The sequence below is a fragment of the Boleophthalmus pectinirostris genome, unplaced genomic scaffold (assembly GCF_026225935.1).
Source record: "Boleophthalmus pectinirostris isolate CB_2022bp ecotype Guang Dong unplaced genomic scaffold, ASM2622593v1 HiC_scaffold_15, whole genome shotgun sequence".
Taxonomy (NCBI): domain Eukaryota; kingdom Metazoa; phylum Chordata; class Actinopteri; order Gobiiformes; family Gobiidae; genus Boleophthalmus; species Boleophthalmus pectinirostris.
The window spans coordinates 19,466,064-19,480,637 of NW_026571070.1; the positions used below are offsets into that span (position 1 = coordinate 19,466,064).

General features: G+C 38.6%; 1 protein-coding gene across 3 annotated transcripts; it reads left to right on the forward strand.

The window, feature by feature from the left end:
- Positions 1 to 710: 710 nt before the first annotated feature.
- On the forward strand, positions 711 to 8,992 carry mtrr (5-methyltetrahydrofolate-homocysteine methyltransferase reductase). 3 transcript variants are annotated; one of them, XR_008631852.1, is made up of 5 exons: positions 711 to 847; positions 4,350 to 4,547; positions 5,211 to 5,777; positions 8,635 to 8,682; positions 8,788 to 8,992. XR_008631852.1 is itself a non-coding variant. In XM_055151159.1 (3 exons), exons 1-3 carry the CDS (start codon positions 726 to 728, stop codon positions 5,353 to 5,355), a joined length of 465 nt encoding a protein of 154 aa, XP_055007134.1. In that variant the 5' UTR covers positions 711 to 725; the 3' UTR covers positions 5,356 to 6,672. The 3 variants fall into 3 exon arrangements, 1 of the variants encoding a protein (XP_055007134.1); XR_008631851.1 differs by lacking the exon at positions 8,635 to 8,682 and having other exon boundaries at positions 8,788 to 8,984; XM_055151159.1 differs by lacking the exons at positions 8,635 to 8,682; positions 8,788 to 8,992 and having other exon boundaries at positions 5,211 to 6,672.
- Positions 8,993 to 14,574: the final 5,582 nt, after the last annotated feature.

A 14,574-nucleotide genomic window follows, 5' to 3' on the forward strand; every position in this document is an offset into this window, starting at 1 on the left:
GCTTAGATTTTTAAGAATTAAAATGAATGGGATGTTTTATGTGACTGGTCAGCTGTGTTGAACCATGACAAAATGAAAAAATACAACAACTTTAGGTTAGGATGTTTTTTAAACTTTGTGTGTAGTCCTACAGTAACAAAAGTCTGGCAGTAATATTCGTTAATGGATTACCATTTCTCCATTATGTCACTAGTGCTGCCTTTTGAAATTAAGCTTTCACAATTCAAAGAAATGTTTTAAAGCTCTATACACGTACGTTTACTTTTTGGAGCATGGCTTGAACTGAAGTTTCATATTTTTTCTTCTAAAATCCTTGCAATGAATATCGGCCTGTCTTAGTTCTTAGATTACTGTGCTCTAAATCATTGTTAATATTGATTTACCAAATAATCTAGACATCCCTGGTTTCAGAACATAATGTAGAAGTTTTGTTCAGTGATGTTCCACATATGTCCAGTTTAATCTAAATCTGTAATCTTTTCTGAGTTCACATTGGTGTGAAAATGTCCTGCTCCAGAGGCCTATTTCCTGGTGTAATGTAATCACAGAGTGCCCTTGCTGTGGCTTGTATTGTCATTTCAGTGCATTAGGACAATGGTGGCCCCGGCTGTACTGACAGTGCAGACAGTGCTTAATGCTGTCACTGCTTGTCTTTAACCTTTGTACATGGAAGGACTCGCTCTCCTCTCCTCTGTCTGCTCCACACGACTCTTGTTATTGATCGAATGCTAACAGCTGATTGTTTGACTTTCAGGGAGAAGCAGAGGCAGGAGAACCCGGGGATGGCATTTGGTGAGACGTGGCTCTACTTTGGATGCCGACATAAAGAGAAAGATTTCCTTTTCAGGTACTTTTCGCTGTATTTTTCCTAACATTCATTATAACGCCCCATGAACTTGCAAATTCCCTCTCTAACCTTTTGCAAAGTACATACACGATTTTCACCTTGGCCACGTGTACTCTATACATTAAAATACGTGACCCAACATTATGAACATTGCTCTGTGCGAATGCGATGTGGGTGTATTGTGTGCACTCCAGCTCGTTGCACAGTGCTAAAAGTTGTTCTCAAGAGAAGTCTGTATGAATAAATTCAAAAGCAAAGCAATTCTATTTTAATCAAGGACACGTGTCTCTGTGTCATGAATGTAGAAAATACTTGTGCTAATACAGAAGAATAAAGCCGAGCAGGTTATGTAAAAGGTTATGTGACAGTTTGAATGGTTTACAGAGCTAATTGGGGGATATTTCTGTTAAATTAAGTTAACCAAGCAAGCATTTATTGAATTTTTCACTACAAAAGTTTCATGAGATTGCACATTAGACACAGGCATACCAGACTCATAAGTGGTAGCTGTCAATATTGAATGAATTTGGATCTGGTTGTGAACTGCTTGAATACCTGAATCTGGCTGTGCCCACTTTCTCAGCGGCATTAAGTACATGTGAATGAATTAGCATTGTTAATATGAGCAGAGGAGACGCCAGTATGTTGTGCGCTCCCCTTTGTTTCACTGCACGCCTCTGTTAAATGGAGACTCAAAGGCTGTTGTACAAGTGTGTCTATGCTTCACACCCCCACAGTGTTGACCGAGCCGATTACAGCCTGTTTTATGTGCCTCCTGTGAAGTGCTGTTTAAATAGGTTAGTGCACTGAGAACAACATACCTGCTGCTGAATACTACCAATACATTTGTCTGTGCTGGATTCTCACACAGTGGTGATATTGACTCCTATTGAATTGAACATTATATGCTGCTTTGCATTTGTATTGTATTTGAAATGATGTGCAGGACTGGCTGTACTCTCCCAGTGTTGGTTGAATATAATGGATAATAATAAGTAGCTAGCTAGTACATTTATAGTTTCTGGCATTATATTACAATAACAAGAAAATAAGTTTTGGTAGACATTGGTACAAATACTTTTAGTGATTATATCATTTTATGTTACTGGAATTTTAAATGTCCACCGTGTAGCTTTCTGCCATCTGCTTGTCTCCATGGAGATGTTACTGCTTTGCCTTGATTCAGTATGGAAATAAACTTGGTAATCACAATGGAGGCAAGTTTATGATTAGATCTATGGAGAAGCAAGCCTGCATATGATAAGAATTCATGGTTTTGAGGGTATTTTTTAGCTATAGAACACCTAGTAGGAAGGACAGAAGTAGCTGACCCCCACCTTAGAAGTGTAGTGCACTTTTAATGATGTACTGTGCAACTTTTCTGATGCAGTTATAGCATGTGTTTTAAACAATAAAAACATCTGTAATAGAATAAATGCAAGACAGATGAGTGTAATGTTTCAGATAAAGAAATTAAATCTCCATAGAGACCAATGGACCTGGCCAAAAGTCATGTAGTGCTCCTTTAATTATTAATGATGATAACAGTAATGCAGGAATTATTAGTTTGTGGAGCAGCAAGTACTTTTAAGTTTGCATTATTATTTGTTCAAATTAAGGCTGTAGTTTTTTAATAAATATATTCTGAAGGAAACTATTACTTTTAGATAATATGAAGTTATTGTTCCACCAGCAGGTAGGTGAGTAGCAGTATTGGTCTGTTAAATACAAAATATGTACACATAGAGTTGTAAATATGCCAAAGAAATAGATAAGGCATGTACACGGATGACATTACACAAAACATTCAGAAAAACGTACTTTGACCAGGCAATTCATTTCTGGTGCTATTCCTTGTAAATTGATCCACAAACCAGTTGCAAACAGAGCCCGGCCAGAAGAGTCCCTTTAATGGCCTGTGACCTGAAGAGCACAGCTGTGGCCCCTGAACACTGAAGTCACACAGGGTGAAGACAGGATGTACTCTCTTATCTCATCCACACATTTTCCATCTGCAAAAACAAACACACAGAGCTACAATCAACGGCAGCACTTACCATCCCTGTGAGAGGCTGCTGTCACATCACTCCCTCCTGAACGCTTCTAATGTGCGTATGATTCTCCCTCAGAACAGGCTTTAAGGTGGAGCTACACAGATGCACTGTAAGGTTTAGGGTCTGGAGATATCGTCACCAGCTGTTGTGTATAAACAGTGAATATTAACCCTTTAGCAAACCCAAATGTGTTTCCTCAGCTGGTCTGGTTTTTGACTGTTCCCTGTCACAGAGGAAATCACTCCATAATGATTTTAATCAAGTGTCAAACCAGTGAGCTTCAGTCATTCTTCACAATTGTAATGGGTGTTTAGTATTTCCAAAGTGTTTGTTATTTCATCTTAATGAAGAATTATTGATTCATCTAAATCATTGCTGATGTTATTACAGATATGTTTCTTTTGTAGAGCATTAGTAATGTTTTATATTATGCAAATGATCCAAGCACTTTCATTAGCAGTTGCTCATTTGAAAAAAAGAAGAAACTCTGCTGTAGTCATCATTTGTATTATATTAAATACATGCACTTTATAGTTTCTTGTGCATTTAGTGATAGTTTTACAACACTGTAGCTTACATTTTCATATTGAGACATGATAAAATACTGTGTCCATGCACATATGCACAGCAAGAATACATTTATTACTATTTCTCAGGGACATTGCCGACAGCAATTTTATCACAACTGTTCTCTCTCCCCTTGCTATTCATGTGAGTTTTTTTTTTGCATTATTTTTAGTCTTGGTTTTGCTGCAGAGCCCAGATCCCGGAGGCACAGACCTTCGCACACGATCATGCTTGTAGTGTGTTTTTGGCTTATTCCGACTGCTTAACTTTAAACAAGCAGCTCAGAGCCACAGAGATGCCCCTCTCTCTCACACTCCTCATGTCTTTCCTCTCCAATAGGACCCCAGGCTCTGTAAAAAACACTGAAGCAGGAGTAGTTGGCAGGCGAACCACTGATAGGGAGCAAGGTTATAGACCCAAATGCAAGGCTGGGAGGATTGATTGCAAAAAGATGCTTATAACAGGGCCGACCTTGCTTCGGAAATCCATATTTTTTTCGTCTTTTTTCTCGTTAAACAAGATAAATTGGATGTCTGGCACAGTTTTGCTCAGACCTTTGCCCATTACTGTTCAGTTTTATCAAGATTGACAGCATTGGTGTTCGGAGGAAGCATTTCGTGGGTTGTGTCTTGCAGGGCATTTGACAACAGGGCTAAATACCTTGAAGGAGTATAAGGGTTTATACACAACATGATTACTTATCTAGTCATCTAGTTATCTAGGGATTTACAGTGTTCTATATATACAAACCTTTTAGTGTGGTATTTCAGAAATGTGTTAGATCTAAATAGTACTGTCTCTTTTGATTCAAAGAGAAACATCCTCAAAAAACCTGTAAGAAAGCAGATTTTAAATTAAACAGATTGAACTTGATTTTGCAGGGAGGAGCTGGAGGATTTTGTGTCCAATGGTACACTGAACCACCTCAAAGTTTGTTTCTCAAGAGACAACGAGGAAGTAGAGGAGGAGGTCGCCCAGTCATCCGCACGACCCAAATACGTCCAACACAAACTGCTCTTGGACAGCAAGGCCATAACCAGCATCCTGCTGCAAGAATGTGGCTACATCTATGTGTGCGGGTGAGAAAACATAACATATGTACAATTTATTCACTGTAAAACACACATATATCGCTGTCCTCATTATGGTATACTCAATTGCAATATATTATATGGTCTCTGTCTTCTCTTTCAAACAGCCACTGGATTTTTAGATAGTTAATGCTGTGTCTATATTTATCTATCAATTCAATAATTGAACACAAAAATGTGTTTTAGGCTTTAGTGTGCAAATTGTATATGGGTATAACTCAGAATAAATAATTTAGGGTGCACCATGTTTTGCTTTAAATATTCCTAACTATGGTATTTAACGTATCCCCCATTAAATGTCTCATTGCAGAAGAGCAGATCACAAACCCTCAACCAGAAAACTTACACAGAGCACCTTCAAATATTAGTAAAATAAATTGTACCGTGTTTCTCTCTTTTCTTTATTACTATTTTTTACTGTATTGTCTGTCTTAAGCCCTTGTTTTAAAACTATGATTATTAATGTGAACAAACCAACCAACCATCAATTTACCAAATACTGTGCAAAGCTCTTTTATTAAAGCCCAAATTGAACTGAAAAACATCCGCTCAGACACAGTGGGATGGTAAAAACACAAGATATGAAGCTACAACATTAGTGCTAATTATATTCGACATGGTGCCCTTTCATTAATTCAGTTTTCCCACCAGGGATGCAAAGAACATGGCCAAGGACGTGAACGACACACTGATGGAGATGATCAAAACTGAACTCCAGGTGGACCAACTGGAGGCCATGAAGACGCTGGCGCTGCTGAGGGAAGAAAAGCGCTACTTACAAGACATCTGGGGCTGACTCTGCTGCCTGCTCTCAGAAAAATCACTGCGCTCAGCTATAACCTTTAGATCCTTTAGAAAAATAGTGGAAAAACTCTGCTAAAGCCAAGCCCAGAGGTAGTTTACACAGCACAACAGCTCAAAGATGGACCGGAGCTTGACCTGGGAGTAAGGGTCCATTACGTCACCTTGGGTATTGCTGCGCCCAACACAAATGACCTTGGCAGGCCAATAGGGCTGCAGCTGATTGTTCTAGCAGTGTGAGAAAGCTTTTAGCGTGGACAAGCCCTCACTCCTGTCCTTTCTATGGAAAAGACATTCACTTCCGTCGGCGCTGATGGAGAGATCTGGAGTGGAGTGAGAGAGGGGGGAGGATATACTTTCAGGCCGATGGAAAACAACATTTCAATCTGAAGTTCTTTATCGACATACAAAGAGTCCGTAAGTGGTTATTATCGTTCAGGTGAAACACTTCAAGGCCTTTTTTTTTAAGCAGATGACTGCTCACTGCCAGTTGATGCACTTTTTACCTTATTAAAAATGAAGTATTTTAATAATTAATTCATATCACAGAAGCAACTATGGACCTATGGTTGGGGGTTAGTCTAGACAATGACAAGCTGCTGTTTTTAGATGACAAGATTTTACGGCTAATCTATAATCGTGAGTATTTAAGTCACAATATAATGTTAAGGACTGAAAAATTATATTTTTGAGATTTTTAACAACAAAATTAAGTCATTTCAATTCAATCTATACTCCAGAAAAGTAAGTGAGTTTATTTTCACATGAACATAAGGGAGGAGTAGAGAGTCTATAATTATGAATAAATCGTGATGATTTTCCTAATTATAATAACTTGAATTTGTGACCCTTATTGCTGATATTTAAAAACAGGCCAAGTTACAGTGGTTATAGACAATTTATAGTCCCCTATTTACACATATATATATACATGTGTTGAAAACACATAGCAACACTAGGAGCGATCCAAGAGACAGTCTTTGTGTTGGTGAATCAAATGCTCATCCTTTATACTGAGAGCAAAGGGCACTAACCTCTCTGCTCCCAACCGCCCACATTTCTTAATTTAGCATATTTTATCATTTAAATGCACAGTTTATGGCCTGAATTTCATCATCATCACAAAATATTGCACATTTGTTCCGTTACTTTGAGCCTTCCTTCAACCTTGGGTTTGCAGGTCCTAGAAAAGTTTGCTTTTAAAGAACTGGCAGTCTCAAGTAAATTTTTCATAGAGTGGTGAGAACAAACACTGCTGAGCCATGTGTGTCCAGAAATGAAAAGAAATAAAATAAAATATCTCAACTTCTTTGATTTTGCTCTTGTCCTTAATTTTTAAGGTGGACTGTGTAACTGTTTTGGTGCAGAGTCTGCAACCAGTTTGTCTCCTTCAAAATTCCACTGAGCATAAACAAGCAGATGACACCAGGTCAAGTTAAAGATCAGATCTGTGGAGAGGCAAGCCTGGTCATATAGAAAATCCATGTTTATTAAGGTTTGTTGAGCAATAGGATAGTTAAAATTGACCCTAACCCAATATCTCTGTGGAGACAACCAAGTAACAGACCTCTCATTAGAAATGTCAGTGTGTTAAATTATACATATATCCAGATTAACCCTATCTATCATAAAAAAAATTACTTCAGAAGAAATATAGTTTGCCATTTATCAGCAAAAAATACATCAAAAACTGTGTATTTGTAGATAACCCAATTATTCAAGGTGACTTTGGTCAGAAGAATGACTGTCTCTGCTAATTGGAAGCGTTTCACAATGGGCCCCAGTGCGACTCCTTAAAATTAAATCCTAACAGCAGCCTTTTATTTATCTAGTTGTATGGACAGTGTGAGGGAAAAACATGTTTACAGTTGGTGCTTGCTGCTCCGGTGATGACACTCTCTTCGAAACTCTTTTCAAAGCAGAGTAAACAAAATGTACAATGTCGGCGAAAACATCCCCTGGTTGTGAATAATTAGCTTAATGCTGTGGCCATGCAAGGTAGAAACAATCGCCCTTGTATTTGTCCATAGAAAGCTCTCAATAGTCCTCTGTCTTCGTTCTCTGTCCCTGCCTGGCAAAGACGCCACGAAGGACAAAATCAAAATAATGAGTCTAACAACGCCACCAATCTCCTCATCATCAGCACACAGCAGCTCACTGATGTATTGCACCGTTCTAAGACAAGGCTTTCAATTTCTTGTTGCCGTACAAATGACTATGACGAGCTTTCATGCTAGCTGTAACGAATAGGGAAGTTCCATCAAAAGTGACTGGACTATAATAATCATTAGCGGACATGATGATACAGCGGACAGTGAAGAGGTGACCCCCATTTGCGTATATACTGTCCTACCTGTACGAAGGGCGCCATGATGGAGACTCAAATTAGGGCTTTGTAATTAAAATGGCGCACATCATTTTTGGCCAAGCAGAGAGACAGTGCTCACAGTTAAGGGGAAGGTGGGGGTATAAATCAAAAGGCCTGGAGGTCAGCCCGACCCGGGGAGCCGAAACAGCACCTTTGTGATAGATACCCCTAGTTAAGACTGGCTCAAATGAAGCATAAAGATGTGTGCGGTAGATAATGACTGTTATTATGGAAGTGTAGAGCCAGCCAAGTTTTTGAGGAGGTTGCACTTTCGCTCCAAGAGTTTGGAAAGACCTGTTTAACATTTGAACTTTAGCACAAGAAGTGATTAGAAGAATTATGTCCCCATCTTCCTCGCTCCCTCCTCTTTTCCTATAGCTGCAATTAGCTGAGTGACAATATATCTAAGACATTCTTTTTGGCAAAGTGGAGACAAATTGCAAACCATGCCAAGAATGAACAGCCAGAGTAAAGTAAAAGATTTTTGTCTTCTTATATGTGGCACTTCTTGGACACTTTTATGTGTTTGGTACAAAAGCCGATGCTAATGAGGATCTTTAATTGTATTCCTGCTTTTGCCATTATCATCCAAAACAAGCTTTCATCTGGCTAGTACTTCGCATGCCTTATATAAAAGTTTAATTTGAAAGCTTTGCAATGAGCTAGAGATCAACCGATGTTTATTTATTTATTTTTTTTAATGGCCGCTCCCGATATTGTTTGTTTAAAATACACAGCAACCAATGGCCGATAAACTCTGCCGATATTTTTGAGCCATGTAATTTAAATTGACTACAAACTCAACCACAGCCCCTTTTTACTGTAAACCTTGAAGAGAGCTGTGTAATCACATTTTGTGCAGCCATCTGTGAAGTGTTAATAAAAAGATTTCTGTGTACTTTTTAGACGGCAGATTGACCAAAACAAAATATCGACCTATACTGGAGATTTAAGGTCAATACTATAACTAAAAAGTCCAATCGAATGTTGTCCAGATAACACCTTATATTCTGTAACATTTTTCCTTTTCTTCCTGTTCTTTGTACATTTATTTTGTAGGAAAAAGATGCCCTCAAAACACAAGAACACTGAGTCATGGCTTTGATGTGGCAAGTACAGACACACGCATTCACTATGAGATCCTCCTCTTCAAGTCCCCAGCTGGGTACAATACTTTAACTCCAGCTCCTGTCACAAGTCTGGGAGGATAATGTATGTTTTTTAAAGCTTGTAGCCTGTTCTTTTGGGTTTTCTGCTTTCTGTACTGGTTTATTGATGTATTGTGCAAGATATCCACACTTTACATTCTGCAGAATAAACATTTACTGTAATTGATGTCTGGAGAGAAGATTTAATGCAGATTCTCGTAGTCTTTCAAACTGAAATTCTGCATTTTGTGTTGGCAAATATGACATGTAAAGTGTATGTACGTTTGAGCAGTCAGGTAAATTAAGTAGAAAGTGCTTGCCTCATCAAATGTATTAATGATAGTTCAGCGATGGATGCTCTGCTGGTAGCCATTAGTCAGAGAAAATGTAAAAAACACAACCAGCGCTTTTTAAACTTACAACGATGGATGAACACTTAACAAAATGAATGGTTTTCTCTGATCTGACAACTGTAATGACTTATGTAAATCAAGGGTTAAGTGGTAAGATGAGTGCGCAAAGCAAAAGGGGGCACAGGAGTAGAGGGGCTAGAAAACAAAGAGATAAGTGATAGTACATGTTCGATTTGTCTTCATTTGAGGCTGTTGTTGGGGCTGTAGAATGCTGAACATGGGCTGCCATTGAGTCTGCTCATCCTTCTTGCTTTGAACACCTCATCTGCACACAAGGGGAGAGCTTGAAAGAAAATATAGCCTGTAGACTGCGTAACAAAGAATTTATAAGTGCTAGCAGCGAGACTCAACGACTCCAGTCCTTCAAGCTTGATATTTTTGACTTTGAAATCTTATGTTTCTCCCACTCAGTAATGAGGCAAGAGCATTTTGTTGTGGGTGGGCATTTATCACACGGTGGGGACTAAAATCTGCGTACACAGTGTCCTTTCAGTTCACCCACCTTGCCCCCTCTGTCTGCGTACACCGGTGTATGAATGAATGTGTGTCTGTGTGTGTGTGTGAGTGTGGGCGAATGGTTCCTTGATGTAAAGTGCTTTGAGTGCCTTTAAGGTTGAAAAGAACTATACAAATGTGACCATTTACCATTTACCAAAAATCTAAACTCAATGAGGCAGTTTTTTCACTGGTTTAACATAGTTTAAAGAAGGATTTTTATAGGCAAATTTAGGTTAAGGTCAAGCAAGTTATTAAGAAATACTGAAATGATAAAATGCATTATAGGCCCTCTGCAGCAGAAAGTACTGAAATAAGTTTTTATTTGTATCAAATTTACCCTGTTACTCTTGTAGTTCATAGTTTAAAAATGGACAAAAAGTAGTTTACTTTTGTATGAAAATTTTATATCACAACCAAGATATTACTAATTATAACATTTAAATTAACTAATGTGTTTTGTAATGGATACAGCATTCAATAGATCATAGACTATATATAAATGAACATAGGTAACCTGCTACCTGTTGTATTCCAAATAGCAAGTGAGCATGAGCGCATCTTCAGCTCCATCATCTCCAATACATGCATCCCGAATGGAAACAGTTTGAACGCAGGTTTGCAGTCACACAGATCTGATTTCGTTTTGCAATTAGAGAGTTCGCAAACTTTCGAGGCCAGTTTTCCGCTGTTAGGACATTCAACGACCACACAATTACGATGTCTGAATCACATAACTAAAATATAACAATATCAGAACCAGAAACAAAAGCGATATGGTTCAAAAGACTTGAAAAAATTGGCTCTGACAATAGACACATCCCACTGCGATATCAAACATGGCTGTTTGATGCTCACTTTTTCGGAGGATCCTTCCCAGTATGCATTGCGTGATGACTGGAAATCTGAAATTCGGGATGCATGTATTCACTTTGCATTGAAAAAACATGCCCCTTGTCTCTATAACTGCTGCTGTCAGGCTTCTCATTTAGGTCTTAAAATGTTCGTATTAACTCACTCTACACGATCTTGGGTTTTTTATTTTGCTTTTTTGTCCGTAAATTAATCCTGTTCCTAATATGCCCCAAACTTGCCCATATAACTGCAAGCCTCTGTGAGCTTCTTTTGACTGAAGCCTAACACTATGGGTGACGTCACACTCCTTTTGTCCACTTTTTTATACAGTCTATGATCAGAACCTGAACATCCTATTTCAAACATACAATATGTAGCCTGTGCTCTTGCTGGTTTCAAAAGGTACTACAATCAAAACTGAAAAACTGGGTTGTCAGAGCCTGCATATAGAGGGCAAATACGTATTTTTTCTCTTTTGCAGAAAATGGACAGGCCATGGCTCATGTGAAATCATGTGAGAATTGCCTCAGTGGAAGCTACACTAGCACTGATTACTGATGAGCTGTACGTGCTAGGGTTTGGTTATAGATTTTACATTGTGTGATTGAGTGGTTAGGCTAAATCTGCAGCGTTATCATCTTGTTTTGTTTCTGATACACAAAGGTTATCACAGAAATATTATAATTTTCACCCAAAGTCATATTTTGTCCTCTGCAGTGGCTACAGCTACAGCTCTGATCTCTGTAAGCCTCTGTCTGCTGATCAGTACAGATTAATGTCCAGTTGTAGAGTCCCACCGTGAAGGGGTCAGACACTGGCGGGCAGGGGTAGGGTGACTTTGTAAATGGGGCGAGATTGACTGTTATGGCCTAAGGGTTGTACATTAAAAGAAATATATAAACTTTATGCAGGAGATGAATAGTGGTTAGGACAAAATGGCAACTGACAACAGGTGTGCAGGACATAAGAGGTTCCTGACTCCAAATTTATCATTGTGGTTTGTTCGCTACAGGAAGCCAAGCCAAGGTGAGCGCTGCTTTTCCTGACCCGCCTTTTCGGATGTGACCCCCGCTGGGACAACCTCACACTGACCTCGCGCTAACAACAGCCAGCATTGTTACGTTGTGTTGAAACGTACAGCAAAACATGGGGGCAGATTGAGCAACCCCTGGGGTCTAAGTAAGTGGTTTGGTAAGTATGTATTTAAAAATAGGCGAGCGATTGAGTGATTAATCTTGTGAAGTGTCAGATGAAGTGTTGTAATGGCACAGCAGGGATTTGACTGTAATTACTGTTTTACTGAAAAATCTATATGGACAAAGAGCAGTTACACAAGATACTGCTAGACCATTTGTAACACAGTAAATCAGCACCCACAGCAAATAATGCGCGCGTCAGGCATGTTTGAAAGATCATTATATAAACATGAATTTTGACCTATAAACATAATGCTGTTATATGATATGATATAATATGTTATATGAGTGATTTTCTAATAGGAACCTTGTGTCTCCTGTAGATAAGATAAGTGTAATAAATTATAATAAACTACTAACAGGTACTACTATTCTTCTGCTTATTTTAAAGGTGCACTATGTAGTCTTTCCAGTGGAGGGATTGTCAAGAAAATTCATTTCTTGCAGCTGGACAAAAGTTTGAGAGAAGAGGTTTCCCCACTCATCAAGAGGCTTTTTCAGTTAGTATCAAATCTATCTCCATGGAGACAAGCAGGTGATGTCTCCAGGCCAAGTTACGGGTCAGATTTACGGAAAGGAGACACCTCTAATAGTTAGAATGCACGTTTTTCAAGGAATGTTTTGGCGACAATCAAAAAGCGTAATTGTATACGTGTAAGACTGACAGGTAATTTCAAACATAGACACTAGCAGATGGGGTACCCTTCACCAAAAAGTTACATAGTGCTGAAAGTAACTTAACGAGTATCCTTGAATAGTAAAGTAGCACTAACTGTATTTATATGTCAATAATAATAATGGTTATCGAGATTATAGATCATAATAGTCTTTTTTAACCAAACAACATAAGTTACCATTAGTTAAATTACTATTTTAACTTAACTTTTAAGGCCAACTTTGTAAACATCTTCTTATGGAGTCGTCATGGCTGCCACGTCTGTTGCCAGGGAACAACATTTCTCTTCAATCACTGCTCTAAACATTAATGTTTGACAGTTTCATTATATGCAGTAAAAAACGTCTTATACCTTAAGCTGTGGTGCTGCTTGTCAAGTGTGGAGTCATTTGAAGTATTATTCAGGTGAAAGAAGGAAATGGCTCTGTCTCCTGGTGGGAGCGTCAGCCTATATGAAGCTATCACTGCTTCAACAGAGATTATTAAAAGACTTTAGAGGATGTTAAAGTGTGAAATGTCTGGTAAAGAAAAACACGCTCAGAGAAATGTACTCTTCCAGATGCTCTTCTGAAAGTCAACTATTCAGTCACAAGCATAGAAGCATTAGAGTACACAGACATACCTGTAGACGATGGTTATTTTGGACTTCACTTTCATGGAAAATTGTTTTCTCATATATATAGGACAACTCTGTGAACTGCAATTTTCAAGATATATTTTGACACATGTGATTGAATAAATCAAAGATAGATAATGCTATAGTGTGGAACAGGTAGGGGACAGTCCTCCAGACAAGTTACGTGATTAAAACAAATTACGTTACTATATGCAATCCAGAAACACTGTCATAAAATCTACTGATTCTATTAAACTGCTTGAACCATAACCCCAGTTTTCTGACCACCCCCGTTGAGTCAATATGAATGTTTTTTACATGCGGGCCGCAACAGGATCAAAACCAACTGCCAAATGATGAATGCAGACATCTGTGAGTACTTTCATCAAAACAGGATCAGGACAGAAACACATATTTTGTATGATTGAGCCTGTGAAAATGCAAAATGCCATTACCCCCTTTAAGCAAAAACACTGCATTCTGATTTGTTGTTAAGTTTGACTCATTAAATACCTGCTCCCCACAGTCGCACCGCTGTGTGCCGCAGTCAAAGTGAGCTGGAGTTTTTCCGAGATCCCTCCAACCGTATTTTGACACGCTGAAGGAGCAGGTGGAACGAATTACACAGGGACGCGGCTCATTTAGCAAAAGTCTGAACTGAACAGGATCAGAATTTATGTTATAGCTTATAATTACGCACATATGAAGATAGTTGTAAAGCTTTTCAAAACACACGACCAATACACTTATTAAATGTTTATGTATTATTATTACTTTTTCAACTACTACTACTGCTACTACAACTATTGCTACAGCATCCACTGCTAATGGTACTGCTACTACTAGATCTACTACTATGATCTTTATTGATCAGAATAAATAAAATATATGGATACTTCTACTATTCTCAAAACATTTTCTTACCACAATGTTTTGTTTTGCAGTAATGTGCTAAAATTCTGTTCCCCGGCCATCTCCAAAACCGGTGACATTACCATTTTTTGTTTCGCATCCTTGTCCCCGGTTCCGCCCATGCGCTCAGTGCCATCAGACATTACTTAAGCTCAAGTGAAGTGAGAAATGATATATTTGCTTTATGCTGCAGTGCAACAACATGCTAGCTGCGCGTCCATCGTGTTGTGAAGATTCATTTTACAGTCAGTGCTGATGTCTTACCGCCACATGCCCAGGAGCCAGCCATTTTAAGACTTTTTACTAATAAATGACTGCTGGTGTACTCTCCATGCACTTGCTTATAGTACGCAGCTTTTATCTCTGGTAATATAACATCAGGACATGCTCTAGCTGCTAGCCTTTTTTTCATTATCCCTCTTATGTGTCCAGCCTTTTGCATTCACCTCATCTCCTCCTGTCCAACTCCTACCACAGTTAATTACGTTTAATTACCGTGCACTTGACTATGAGAACATAACAAACTTTTGGACCC